The 15445-nt window shown below is 38.5% G+C and overlaps 1 protein-coding gene across 5 annotated transcripts in view; it reads right to left on the bottom strand.

Moving 5' to 3' along the window:
- Window positions 1-7441, bottom strand: part of CBLB (Cbl proto-oncogene B) — a 214394-nt gene extending 206953 nt beyond the window's left edge. For 2 of the 5 annotated variants that reach the window (XM_024120157.2, XM_024120159.2), the window contains exons 1-2: window positions 7348-7441; window positions 5832-6015 (exon numbers count right to left, since the gene is read on the bottom strand). In XM_024120157.2, coding sequence (XP_023975925.1) covers window positions 5832-5999 — 168 coding nt within the window. In that variant the 5' untranslated portion in view covers window positions 6000-6015; window positions 7348-7441. Of the gene's footprint in view, window positions 1-5831; window positions 6016-6684; window positions 6743-7024; window positions 7043-7347 lie in introns of those variants that run through there. The other 3 variants (XM_024120160.3, XM_024120161.3, XM_024120158.3) reach the window with 2 other exon arrangements.
- Window positions 7442-15445: the final 8004 nt, after the last annotated feature.

The following is a 15445-nucleotide window of genomic DNA, read 5'->3' as shown; positions in this document are numbered from 1 at the left end:
TTTGCGGAGCACAGGCTCTGGACGCGCAGGCTCAGCGGCCATGGCTCACGGGCCCAGCCACTCCGCAGCATGTGCGATCTTCCCAGACCAGGGCTCGAACCCATGTCCCCTGCACTGGCAGGCGGACCTTCAACCACTGAGCCACCAGGGAAGCCCTAGAACAATTTTTAAATAATCCATATACTCGTTTTCATCTAGCTGTCACATAAGCAAAACTACACTGAAAGATCAACAATGGACTCGACTCAAGAAATTCAATGACTTCTTAAACTTTCATTCGGCTTGGTTTTCTCCATTTGAACTTGGTTACTATCTCCTCATTAAAGCTATCTCTACTCAGGAAATCAGTATGCTCTCATTCTTTTCCTATCTGTCTCATCACTGTTCTTTGCAGGATTTCCTTTCCTTCACTGCCATCTAACTATAGATACACACCCGATACAGCCAAGAATTCCAATCTCTAACTTTTTCTCCACCTCTCACCTTCTATTCTGCCCTCCAACTCTCTTGTTGTTCTATAGCTTGAAATGCTGCCTCTATGGGCATATCTACCAAACATATGTCTCTAGTTTCAACTTCTCTCTTTAACTGCACATTCAATTTTCTGACTTCAAAATGGATTTTACTCTGGCAAGTCAAACTCGACATGGCCAAAAACAAACTTATCATGCACCAGCCCCCAAGCTTCCTCTTTTTCTTCCTATGTTCCTTATCTCATTAAGGGCATCACTGCCTTTAGAGTCAACTAAGCTGAAAACCTCAAGAGTCACTTTCACTTCAACTTCTTGTTCATCCTCTATCTCTGAAGGGTCACCAGGACCTTAGATTTTACTCCAAAATGCCTCCCACGTTTGAACCAACACTTGCTATATCTACTGTCAGTTCTCTAGCTCAGCCCTTCATTATTTCTTGCCCAGTCTGTTTTAATTCCTCTTGATCATTATTTCTACTTTTAAGGGTTTCTTTTTTTCTCTTAATTCATCCTTTCTAGAGTCAAGACAGTAATTTATCACAGCATAGCCTTGACTTTCTCTCACTCTGCTCAAACATCTCAGTGTTTCTCTACCTACCAAATAAAGTCCAAATTCCTTGACAAAACAGTCAAAGCCTCTTCATCTTTCTCTAACTAACCTTCTTTCACTCAGCAATCTCCCTTTACTCATCATTCCTTCTGCCTGATGTGTCCTCACTTCACTGGAATCCAAAGCATCCTCTAAAAAATAGCTGGATAATACCTCCACTATGCTGCATTCTACACCAACTTTTCACCCCAGCAAGCAACACTCACATCTACCAGATGCTGTGTTACAGCACTTTATTTACACCGTATTACAGCACTTAACTACACCCTACAGGATAACATGGTTATCTATGATTCTCTATCTTTCCATACTTAGGATATGATAAATGAATGATGAAATAAATAGACAGCACAGAAAGCAACTCTGAAAGAAAGAAAGAAGTTGATTCAAAATCTGAATGGTTAAAATTCTATAGGAGTTAAAAGATAATAACTGATTAAGGCTTCTGCTAAATGTATGCTCCATATCACACAGATAAAAACCCAGGGAACTCTTGAGAGGATTCCTTTAAATCTTTTACTTTATCCAAAAGCTTTACCTAGAAGTGACAAGAGGCAAACTTTGGGATCACTTCATTTATCTAAGCACAAATCAGAATCTAACTCAGTAGTAAACAAAATAACCCAGACACGTAATGTGTTACCATATCAAAGTCTACTAGGGCCCATGATTCTGCTAATATAGAACAACCTCACTAAGGAAAAAGAAATATGTGAAGAATTATTCAAATAAATGATATTCCCTGTTCCAAGGGCCCAAGGACAGTGATATTCTCAAACCGAACAAACATAAACAATAGGCATCCAAAACCTAAATTTTACTCCACATGCAATATTTTTCAGAGGTATGAGTAATTCAACTTAGAAAAGAATACTTACTCTTATTTTTTAATAGCTGCATATACTTTAAGCATTTTTGATTGACAAACTTTAAAATATATTATGGTTGAAGCGAAATTATAAAGATAGAGAATAAATTATATTCCAAGCTTGACAAATGTACTAAATGTACTGAGGGTAAAAAGCAGGAAAAGGCTGTTTGGTATCATCACTTTTTAAATGTTTTTAAAACTCTTTCAGTAATGTAATTTCAAATGAATGACAAGGACAGCAAGACAAAAATGTAAGCAGGTACTCAACTTGCTTTGCTCTTTGGCATCAATTAATTACTCTTTAATTTCCTGAACATCCATGTACGCTCAGTACATTTAGTGTCTATTAGATGGAAAATTGTTTCTTCCACTTTCCATCACCTGGCTAAGATGCTCGTGAAAACCATGCTCAGGAACCTCACATTAATAAATCATCATTCCTACCATACTGATTAGCAATCACTTCCTTACCCTCACCACAGCATTTCCAACAAGAATACAATAATGCTATTCCTAAAGGCAGTGGCCAGCAGAATCCAGACAGACAACAGTCTGAGCAGTGGCCAGAAAAACAAGACAGATGTTCTCAACTGCTCCCACTGTACTTTGTATAGGTCTGTATTACCGCCCCTTCCATACTACATGGCAATTATCCACTTACATGCCTGGCTCTGATGCTGGTCTCTGAGTTCCTTGACAGGTCAAGGGCAGAGTTATATCTTGTATAGCTTTGCATCCCCAGGTAATAAGCACTTCATAGAAATACAGTAGGTCCTCAAGAAATGTTTAAGTGTTTAAGAACCTCCATCTCTGTAAGGGTTTTGGAACAGACTCCGCATTTCAGGTGTATTTGAACCTTGCTGTGTATTCATGAGTAATAGTTCTGCCACTATATCAAACAGGCATCTACTGACCTGAAGAGTTTGGGGTCAGCTATTGACTTACACTGACATGTAGAACTAAAACCAGAAAATATGTCTAAATGAGATGCTTTGGGATACTCTACTATTCTTTTTCTCAATAAATGTACTCTGCTAAGTCTGTGCCACTGATGTTTTCTTACAAAACACTTTACATCTTACAAGGAACACAGCTGAGCAATTACTCCCTCCCACTCTCAGTGACCTTGTATAGAAAGCCTGCCCTCTGAAAACATAACAATTAGTTGGAACTGGAATTTCAGTTGACTGTTTTAAATTCTAGAGGCCAGGGAATGGTGTAACTACACATTTACTAGATATTTCCCCTACCGTCTAAGACTGTTTCATTGCCCTGTGAGATGTTATTTTACTTTATAAGTGGCTGAAACGACATACTGTACTTGGAGCTTGTTCACAAATTTACACTTCTAAGATTTGACCTTGTTGCAGAGGCTTCATAAAGAAAAAATGCCAAATGCTTAACCCTGCCTTTTACATAACTACCAGTTAGATTTGAACGTTACTATTTTCCGTTATTCAGAAGCTAAACTTCTACTATTGCAGTTATTTTACAAAACAGGTAATGTGTCAAGGGATTAACTTTGAGACTAATAATAAAGTTCCTGATGTAATCACCAGGACAGTGTTAATATTATGAACCACTTCCTTCACCACTGACAAGGAAGGAAAGACAAACACATGTGGGTGATTCTTCTGCATTACACAATTAAATAAAATAGACTTTCCAAATAGTAATTATCAATGCTTTTTTATTACTGTGAGATAGAGTAGCAATAAACATACTGGACTCTTGTATAATGATTTATATGGTTTCCCTCCACAAAGCCCACGAATGCATTCATAAATGAACACAACAATTTTCAGCCTTGACAAATAATGAAGACAAATAGGGAAAGCCACACAATGCACCTCTGGCCAACACCCATACCCGCATTCCACTAAGTAGAGACTTTAGGTAGTAGATTTCCTTGTGAGTCAAGTTTCTCAACTGGAGAGGCTAAACACAAACCCACAAAAGGGTTAACAAAACAAACAATGGCAGAAGCTTAACTATCAAATAACCATCTATTTTACCATAACCCATGGTGAAATAATTAAAAGAGGATGAAACTTAGGTTAACAATTGGTTACAGACCAAAATTACACACACATTTTTTAATGTTTCAAAAATAATGACTCTATATTACCTACAGTTTACCACTTCCTTATATAAATCTTTTTCATTTGATGTTCTAACATTTACTCACAACTGTACAAATTCTGACCACTCAAAGAAGGGGTGGGGAGAGAGGAGCAGCTCGCTGGTAGAATCTGACCCATTTTTGCCCACTCATATAACAGATAAGTTAAAAAAAAACTTGAATCTCCTTCTCTTATGTCCAACTAATGGTTCAGGCATGAGAGTGACCTTAAATTGCTTACTCCTTAGAGAAGCAAAGACAGCCAGTATTGTGCCTGTCAAATATATACAATTTTTCCAACTGCATGCTCCTCATTCTTAAATATCCAATGTTAAAATCAAAACCTGACCTCAAGCAGCAAGTTACAATGTTCTGACACTATGACATCATTCTGTCTGGAGCACTTTAATATCACAATTTGAATAAATTGGCAGAAGCATAAATAGGTCACACTGAATCCTAAAACTAAGGATATTTATCTAACAAAAATATTCTGGCTCTGCCTTTAGCATCACCAGCCATATAATGCCAGGTCTATTGTTCATCTACCCATCTGTGCTTTTCATAAGGAGAAATGAAAATAAAGTAAATCTTATCCCCTTCCTGTACTGCTAATACCACTGACAGTGGCTTTTTGCGGCAAATATTTGAACACTGTTACAAACCAAAGTAAAGTTGACTGCTACCATATGACTTTTCGAAGGCTTTAGCACACACCTACAAAGAAGTATTTTTTTAAACCTCCATTTCTGCAGTTATAAAGACATCAAGAGCCCTGCATCAACTAACTTTATAATTAGCCCCAAATATCTATGAAATAAAACCATAAGGTGCTACAAACATTTACCAATATATAGGGTACAGTACTACTGCTTCAAGAGCAAAACTATTAATTCTGCACAGCAGCAAGCTACATCTTAATTATATTTATTTCATAATCCTACATAGTAAAATAGGACACAGCTACAGTTTTCTCCATAGACCCCTGTGAAGTATTCAGGTTGCCTAGACTTCCCTGGGCACTGACAGCCAGCACGATTTCTTCTTGTAACATTGTAGTTCATCTGAAAGCAACATGAAGAAACCACAGAAGTTTCTGACACTCTCTGTCCCACCACCTCCATCATAAATTTTCCTTTCACAACAAACAATGTGCAATCAAAAAGGTTTCCTGTTTCAAAATGGAATAGATGAAAGAAACTGTAACTCTATCATTAACAACAGCAAAAAAGTTCCTTAATGAAGATGAATTCTCAAAGATGAAAATGGAAACTCTCAAACACTGCTTCCTCACTTAAGGACTAATCTGGTTCTTTCCCCAGTTATCATTCTCAGCATCATACATTGTGGTTGTCATGAGTGGTCCGTCAGAGACTTTTCTTAAATTACTTGTATACACTCTTTTGTTATCTAACAGCAAGACAACCTTACATAAGATGTAACAAACACATCCAAACTATTCTATGCCATGCACCAACAAAAAAGAGCAGCCAACAGTAAAAACTTTGCATATCTGAGTCATGTAGAGGAACTTTGAACCTTGAAGAGTAGGACAAAAGGTAAAAAAACAAGTCTTAGCTCTGAACCCAACTTTTCTAAACACCCAGAGCAGATATAAGAAAGATGGTCAATCCAAAGCAAAAGACTGTTGCTACAACAATAATTATTATTAAGTAACAGTACAAATAAAACTGGAGAAACCAGCCACGTCCAGGGTCAACCCTACTGTGTACAGACATGGTCAGAAAGAACTTACCACTTTGTCCATGAGTTTCCAAGTTTTCTCCACAGTCCTGCGATCTGCTGCTGCTTGCTTAGGGGGTCCAACTGCATCTTGAATAGCATCAATAATACCCAAAATTCGTCCTTTTCGGGGGTTTCCTCCTCGACCACCAGGGTTTCTGCCATTCATAGAATTTGCCATCTGGAATCTTAGTTCTCTGAAAGGGAAATTCAAAAAAAAAAAGTTAGTTGGTCATGAAAATATTTACCCAACAGAAAACAGGTTAACTTGTACCCACTACATCCTCCTCCATCAGTGAGAACAAAATCCAGGGCCCCAGATTCAACTTTTCAATAGCGTGTGAATTTACACTCTCAAATCTTTACACACAACAAACAGGTTTAGTAGCAATGACCTTAGATTTGTTTCTGGAACACTAAGAGTTAAAGATGCAAGTAGTGAAGGCTTGATTAATACCAAACTCATAACAATAAAAACTTATATAGATTTCCTCCAACTAGATAAGAACACACTGTTCTGTTTCTCCCCTCCCTGCCTTAATCCCAATTCAAAAGACTAGAACTGAAGCCCCCAGAAAGCATTTTGGGAGCCTCCCTCTCAAAAACCGCACTTTCACTCTGTTAGATTTCGTCAAGTTATATAAACGTAAAGATAATTCTACAGGAGCTTAAGGGGCACGTCTGCTGTCAACAAAGGCTTAGGACTTGGATTTTACCCGCTAAAACCACCAACTACGGACTCATGAACATGGACACACGAACACACAGTTCTTCAACCAACGCGGCTGAGGAGTTGCGCCCAAGTTAAGAGCCAAATAAACCAACACACAAATAACCCATTTTAAAAGAGAGAGTGAGAAACTGACAAGAGCGGGCACAGAAAGGAGGAGAGAGTTCACTTCTTTCGCTCCTCGCCTCTTGTCTCATCCAAGTGGGGTGGGGGTAAGGGGTCCAAAGCTTTGTTTCGGGACATCTGTGCCTCCTCCCGGCTTAGGCCCCTCCCCTGCCACTCTCGGATCACAGCTGGGGGAGGAAGGTGGACAGAGAAAGGACAAAGTATCGCCTCGCGCCTCCAGCGCCCGCAGCACGGTCCGTCTCGGGCGCTCTGCGCTCGGCTCCCCGGGTTGCCTGCAATCCCAGCCGCCCGTCTCCCTTTACTCCCTCTTCCTCCCTCCCTGGCCCTGCCCAGGTCCGGGCTTTAAATACCCCTCTTCAAACTGTGACGGCGGCGGCGACAGCAGCTGGAAGCCGGGGCTGTCCCCCTCTTCCTCTGTGGCCCGCGCCTGGCTGCCCCAGGGCCCCCAGGGCGGAAAGCAACGTCGAGCCTCCCCCGCGCCCCCTTCCCTCCCGGCCTCTCGGCGCAGTAGCTGCCCAGACACACGCGTGTGCGCGGGTCCGACCCTACGCGCACGAGCCCAGGGTGCGTGGGCAGCCCGGGCAGGGAGTGTGTAATTGCCGTGAAAACCCCACTCCAGAGGAAGGAGTGACCCAGAGCACCGGCCAGCGAGACAGGGAAACGCAACAATTACCGTCAAGACCAGTCCACGCCCGCTTTCCCCTCCCGCCCGACTCTCGGGGAGGCCGCGGGACGCTGCAGCAGCACTAGCCGGAGGAAGAGACCACTCGCTGGCCACCCCACCCCTGTAGGATACACACAGAGAGAGCCAGGCGCGGGGCGGGGCCGGGGGCGGGGCCGCGCGCGACGGGGCCAATCCCGAGCACCCGTGCCCTGTCCGACAGCGGGCGGTGCCAATGGGCGAGAGGCGCCCGTCCTCCTCGCACTACCACCCGGTCCACGTCTCCCACAGTACACAATGGCCCCAGAGGAAGGCCGGCTCGCCGCACGTCTCAAATGGGAAGGGATTCGGAGGGAAATGGCGGGACTGGACTCACCCGAGAACGAAAGTGGAAAAGGGAAAGGAAATGGAAGAAAGGATGCAAGGCGCTAGGGAATTGACCAATAAAGAGTGGGCGGGTGGGCGTGAGCGTTGGGAACCGGAGCCAAAGCGGACTCCGGCTAAAAGGCGGGACTTCCTGCTTCGCTCACTTTCCTAGTCTTTTGTTTCATAGCAACAGAGTAGTGGTTGAGAGGGTGTTGCTTCTTTACACTGGGCGGATCCGAGGCTGAAGAATTCATCTCCCTAGGGCTGCCAAACTCTTCTACCCAGGACAGCAGCCAAACAGGTCTAAGGCATGGCTTCTTGTTGACTGTCAAAGAAAGAGCAAACAGTCACTCAGCTTCTAAGATGAAGTATAAGCCTTTCATAGAATAGCCTAGACTAGGGTTAACACCTGATTGCCAGTCAAAACTTCCTAAATTTCTGAGTGTGTTTCCCTTTTACTGTTAGTTTTAAAGAATTGCTGATCAAACATCAGGTTGATGAAAAAGTAAATAGTTGACACTGCTGGCCAAATTGTCTCTACTAATCGTGCCAGGGCAGTGAAAGAACCAGACTATGTGGGTTGCTAATGTATACAATGTACCTTTTTATTTAGTGCAAGTTGTGTATAAATGACTGAAGAGGAAACAGCTTTTGTATTTTGTCAGTCACCTTTACTCTGTGTCTGCCATTCTCTCCCAGCATTTGTAATCTCTCTGTGGCTCCATCCTTATGTCTTTAGAAACGTTCACGTCTGGCTAATCTTAAAAGGAAAAAGCTACTGTGCTGGGATCCTTCTTTCAGCAAGATCATATATTAAACAAATACCTTCTATTTCTTTCTATTTAACTTCAGCCCCACCACAGGTGCTACTAACAATTGCTCTAGATTGTCATGCTTTGGAATTTTCTTTCCACCTCAGTTGGTAATGTTGAATACACTTTACACCTTGGGCTTCTCAGGTGTTGTAATATTTTGTATTCAAAAAATATTTTTTTTAATTCTTTCTCTAACCAGTTAACCCGATAAAATGTTTCTCAATGGTTCTAATCACTTTCTACCTAAATAACCACTCACTTTAGTACCGTGGTAATTACTGTCAAGGATCATGAGTTGTTATAAACATTCTTTACAGCCCTAAATTCAGGTGGTTAAGATTTTCATTTGATTAAAACAGGCAAGACGTGCTCTTTGCAACTACTCAGGTGATAAAATGTGGTTCAAGAAGTAATTTTGTTTCTTTGCCATTTTTTCTATGCCAATAATTAAAGAGTAGTTCCTTGTTTTCACATTGCATTTATCTACATAAGTACTGGCCTCTCCATATCTCCTCCACCCATGCCTATCTCTTTTACTCATAGTAACAGTAGCTAAATTTACTAAAGGAAGACTGCAAAAGGAAAAAACTTACTGGGTCACCTTTTAAATAAATCCAAAAAGAATATATGTATAGAAGGTTTTTCAGCATGTAGGAAAAGAGTAGCTTAAGGAAATATTACAACTAAGTACACTACTCATATTCATATCTAGATAAATGCAGAATAAGTAAAATACATGTTATAGCATGTGACATTCCTTTGATGTTAGTTTTGCAACTGAAAGAGATGACTTAATGAGAAAATAGCACTGCCTATGGTATCAAGCATATCATACTGAAACAAATTACAAGTTTTGTGGGATATAGTTTTATATATATGTGTGTGTGTGTGTATATATATATATATATATATATACATATATATTAAACACATACACACACAACACACATACGTATATATATAATACCAAGAATTTACAGCTTCATTCTCCACTAGCTATTTTATCAAAGCCATCTTGAATCCAAGTCAAGTTCTGGTGTAGTAGAGTTCCCATTTGAACCCTACTAGGATTCAGGATTTGCTTATGTCTGATGAACTAAGGGAGTAGTAGCCCTCCCTGCAAACTATTAGCGTGAGTTGATGTATGTGGGAGAATAAAGACCTGTTGGGATGAACCTTCATATCCCAGATGCTTCCAATGAAGACACAAGAGATAAAACATAATAAAGGACTGCATGGTGAGGGCTATAACTAAAAGCACAAAGAAGTGTTTTCATAGGAGACTGTGACACCCAGAGTATAAGTAGTAGTACTTCAAGGTGACAGAGTTGGCTAGAGAAATACTCTCCTCATTTCTGCATAGAACAAGTCAATCTCCAACATGGTGCAGTTTAAGGTAAATGCAGTATCCTTCAGCAGCATGGTGATTTGTAACCTAGAGGGAACTTGGGTACGACACCTTTATAGGAGAGGAGTGTTCTCCTGGAAGATCCTGGCATGAGGGAGAATGGTGAGACTCCTAACAAAGAGCTTTCCAAGCACCATAACAGCCAGTAAGTGAATAATATAAACAAACTGATTATAAGTTTATGTGAGACCCTTCCCTTAGGACTCCTAGAAAAAACTGGGAGACATTGTGGCAGGGGTACTGAGAAATTCTGTAATGGCAGATATGAATGCTTGTCATCTGAGCATTAATATTAGACATTAATATATGTAGTCACAGGCTGGTGCCATTTGAGAAAATGCAGATTAGAGTCCTGTCTTTAAACACAGGAAAAGTTTTTTAAAAAGAAGACACCTATTTGGGCAAATATTTATACTTTTTTCATTCGGTTCAATTTTTCTTTTCTTTTTTCTTCTTTCTCCAAATTCACAGGTGACCCATGTGATATTAGACTAGTTGACTAAATAACAAAGCCTTCCTGTAACTTATTTGATCTATAAATAGCCACTCAAAAAATATTTGTTGAATGAATGAATTGACTGTTTGAGGATATTGTATAGGAAGTATAAGGTTGTCCCTGTTTCTGTGCAATGCAGTGTCCACTTTATTCACAATTTCAAGCAAGATGTTACTTTTCCTACCAGGTAGATTTACAGTGCCCCTCCAACTCAAAATCAGAATGACACAACACAAAACACTAATCTCCCAGGGAGACTGTGGACACAAATTCACAGGTTAGAGATAAATAAGTGGATTGTTACCTAGTCATATTGGGGTATAACAAGTCATCCCTTATTAAGGGTAATAGATTTCCATCTTTCCTTAACAACACATACCAATAGCTAGCAGTGAGGTATGCTGATCTATGGATTCACCAGATAGAACCAGAATCTAAGTATTAGTTTGGGATCAACTGGAATTCTTGCTTAACAACAAAAGCAACAATAAATAACAATGCCTTAAACAAGATAGAATCTTATTTCTCTCACACACGTAGAAAAAGTCTGAAAGTAGAAATTACAAGTAAGAATGGTGGCTCCACAATTTTTTCAAGGACCCGAGTTCCTATCTTTCCTCTGTATCATCCCAGCACCTTTTTTCTCACCCTCAGATCACCTTATGTTCCAAGATAGCTATTGGTGCTGCAGCTATCATCACTTATTTTCAGGTTAAAAGCTAAGAGGAAAGGTAGAAGGGTATTACAAACTTCTCCCTGAATCAATTTCCTTTAAGTAATTTTCAGAGAACTCCCACAAATATTTCTCTTTAATAGCTCAAGGCCAGGACTCAGTCCCATGGTCAAACTTAGCTGCTAAAATATCTGGAAAGCAATGTGCTTTTTATTATAGGAAGCAATATAACCAGCTAAAAATTTGAGTTTTGTTTCTAAAGAGAAAGAGGTGAATAGATGTCTGGCAAGAAACCAGCCAATACTATCACAAAGGTCTTGTTCAAGAATTAAACTTATGATTAATAAATCAGTCCTTGAAACAAAAACTAGAGATTGCAGGTGGTATGAGATAACAAAAATTTGAAATACCAGATACCAGATAACATATATATGTTTTATATATATAAATTTATGTATTTATATATGAGATATTTATATATATGAGTTACATATATATGTGTGTATATATATATGTATATATCCACACACACACACACACCCCTATATATATATATTCCTTAGAAGAAACCAGCATCTGCTATTTGCTATTACTGGACACAAATACCATTAAAGTTTATTATATGTAAATAAACATAGTAAATTATATACAATTCTCATTACAACATGTGAGTCCAGTAATCCTGAACAATTTCAATATAACAGGGTGCAGAATGAGCAAAATTAAGTAAGCAGCTTCCTTAATACATTTCTATCCTAAAGTTTATATCAGATTAAATAGTTGCATATTTGGAAAAAATAACATCTGCAAAATCACTTCCTTGTGATTTTCTTTCCCAGGCCATTGATTCTCAGATTAATTATTTTCCAGACTGTGATTTATTTGGCTGTTATTCTTTGTAATAAAATGGGTTTCTACCAAAGTGTTAAATATAGCTACTTTAAAACTTGGAATAAACCTACTACTTTGTCTCATTTCTGTATTCTTTTGTACCCCCGTTGCATTCTTTTTATTTCACAGTACATTTTCCATGTTCCCTAACATGCCTTGATTCAGAAATATATTGATAATTTTCTTTTCCCTCAAGAGTTTGTGTGAAGAATGTAAAATGTGATAGAATTTGTCACAATGATTTATCTATAGTCCCTACACATTTTGATTTATGCCACATTAATACAACATTGAATTTTTATTTTTCAATTAAACAAAATGTAATTTCAAGGCTGAAGGGCATCTCATTACTGATCACATCACTCAGTTTGGCAGATCTGGAAACTGACAAATTTATTCAAGGTGATTGGACCCTAAAAAAATACAGACAATAAACTCAAATTCACAGGAGATTAATGTGTAGTATAAAAACCATGTAATTATGTGAGAAATATAACTGCTAATCAGACCAGTATTAATACAGACCAGTTATATATTCATTTTTCTTCTCAAGAAGCCAAATTAAGACCAGAAAGTTCCAAAATGAATGTATAAATCAGAAGCAAATTACCTGCAGGAGTATGTCTAATAATGTCAATAAAGATCTAATATATTCTAGATCTACAGAAGGTCTTCTCTACTGGTTTCACAGTTTCCCATTCTCAAGGTACAGTAATTATCCTTTTCTATTTTAAATCTCTTGATTGTTTCAGGACACAACATTTATTAGTATCCATTTTTATTTTATGAGCTATGACTTCTAACTGCTCATTCACTCATTTATTCAACAAACCTTTTCTGAGCATCTAATATATGCCAAGCATTATGCTAGACACCAGAGAGTACAAAGATGACCAAGCACCAGTCATTGTTTCCACAGAGAGAGCAGGCATACAAAAGATCATTATAAACTTAAGTGGTAAAAACAGTAATTTCTTTAGGCAGAAATCATTATGAGAAACTGAGGAAAGGCACTTAACCCAGCTTGGAAAAAGTGATTACAAAGCCGAGACTTATGAAATGAATAGGATTAACAGTTAAACACGAAAGGGTCATTCTAGTCAGAGGTGACCTCATGAGCAGGGGCACAAAAGAAAGAAAACAAATATGTATGTACAGGGAATAAGTGGGTCCATTTTGTGGGAAGCAGAGAAAGGTAAATGAAAGGCAAAAAGTGGCAAGTGATGAGTAAATTAAAATAAGGTCTCAGGTGCCCAATTGAAGACCTTGGATGTGATCCTTTATTTGATGGGAAGCCATTAAAGTGTTTGAAACCAGGGGAGAGTGTTCTGGATTAGAAAATTAAGGGAGATGACATTGTAACATTTATATTTCTGAATGATCACCCTGATGGTCAGATTGATAATAGATTGCAGAGGGATGAGACTGAGGCAGGGTAGCCAGTTAGGACATATGCAATAAGTAATGATGAGGACCTAAAATGAGGCAGTGGTACTGGAGATAAAAAACAAGTGATATATTTGAGAAATATTGAGAAAAGTAGTTCCCATCTGCCCATTAAAAAAACAAATTTCTGGGCCCCATTATCAGAGATTCTGCTTTGATTGAGCTAGTATAGCCTTGAAACTTCCCAGGTGATCCTAATTAGCAACTGAGGCAGATTAGTTAATTAACCAGATTAGTTATCTTTGTAGTAATAACTGATAATTACAGAAATATGAAAAGTGCAGAAAATGGAGGAGTCAGGAATGATGGTCAAAATTCTAGCTTTAATGACTTGGTAAAAGATAGGCTCAACAACTAGCATAAAGAACATCAAGGGACAGTCTATTTAGGGAAAAGGGAGAATTAATTTGCTATTTAAAATTCGAAAATGTAAGGCATCCACTGAGTAAGCAGAAGGATGTTTTAGTTAGATGATGGGACATATGTGATCATAGGTTTGGCAACACTGACAAGTGAGAAATACCTGAGAGTTATGAAGTCATAAAGAGAGATTATATGGGATAAGAAGAGTTGAGAGTTGAACCCTGAGGATCAACATTCACAGAAAAGCAGAGAAAAAAAAATCACATAAAAACAGAGGATCACAAAAGAAACTAGTTGAGTGTGGTATGCTGGAAACCAAGGGAGTACAGTATTTCCATGGGGCAAACAACAATGCAGGAGAGAGGTCCAATTTAAAAAAAAAAAAAGATTACAAAATATCCATTGGAGTTAGCAGTTGAGAGATCATTTGGGACCTTGGTGGGAACGATGTCAATTAAAGAATGGACTGACAGGAATGGGAGATGAGGAACTGAAAAGTAGAGATTTGTCTATTAAGAAATCTGTATAAGGATGGAGAAGAGAAATGAGAGAAATTTCAGCATGAGTGAATATGCTGAGAGATAAATTAGAAAGAAAGACATTAAAGGACACCTTATCCTATGAGAATGAACAAAAAAAAAGACCTCTGAGGAAATATATAAATAATAATATCTATAAAACTATATACACATAGTTTTATTATGAATACATTTCTAGAGATGATTAGAGGTTGAGGTCGATCATGCTTGATGGCTTCCAACTCTTCTGGATGAAATAGTAGACAAAATTGTCATCTCAAATTGAAGGGAACTTGAGGAGAATGATGACTTTGAGTTGAAGAAAAGGAAATGGACAAGAAAAAGAAAGACTGAGAATCTATTCTGAATACACAGTGGAGTTTGGAGACGATGCATTGGGTAGTAGTGGTGCCAACCTGGCAGGATCTGTAAGTTTCTCTAGCAGGGCACTGGGGAAGTAAGGTTGTCGCTTCAAAACACGTTTATGTTTTGATTGAGCAGGTGCTGCAGAAATACAATGAAAGAGGTCAAGGCTTTTGGTGAAAGAATAGTTCAGATGATCAACTACGGGACTCAAGATGGGTCAGGAAGGAAGCAACAGCACATAGGAAAGAAAAGAAAGTTATCTTTTTAATATGGTGCATTAACATGCCTCAGCCTACCAGGAAAGCCATGTCATAATAATCCAATCCCAAAAGAAATTATTCCACTTGTCATGCATGTGTGCATGTGCTTGTGTAAAATTTTTACATAGCTATGTATGGCATTTTATATTATTTGATATACTTTTATGTATAGTTAGATGTATCTAATACTACATTTCTTTTATAGAAAATTTTATTTTCCAGTAATCAAAGTGAAACAGGAAATAAGATACTTTCTCACATTAATAAAATATTGATTTTAAATGTCTGAGGTAATATATTTTTCACAAAATAATGAAACGTTAAAAAACAAAACTATTAAATTCATTTTATTATTTGTAAATGTATGGGTTGCCCCAGATTACAAAAGAAATTTAAAAAACCCAGGAGGGTCTGTTTACAATAGCCAGGACATGGAAGCAACCTAAGTGTCCATCAACAGATGAATGGATAAAGAAGATGTGGCACATATATACAATGGAATATTACT

The sequence above is a fragment of the Physeter macrocephalus genome, chromosome 1 (genome assembly GCF_002837175.3).
Source record: "Physeter macrocephalus isolate SW-GA chromosome 1, ASM283717v5, whole genome shotgun sequence".
Taxonomy (NCBI): Eukaryota; Metazoa; Chordata; class Mammalia; order Artiodactyla; family Physeteridae; genus Physeter; species Physeter macrocephalus.
The sequence above is the reverse complement of the archived record's forward strand: the minus strand, read 5'-3'. Positions and strand labels throughout refer to the sequence as shown.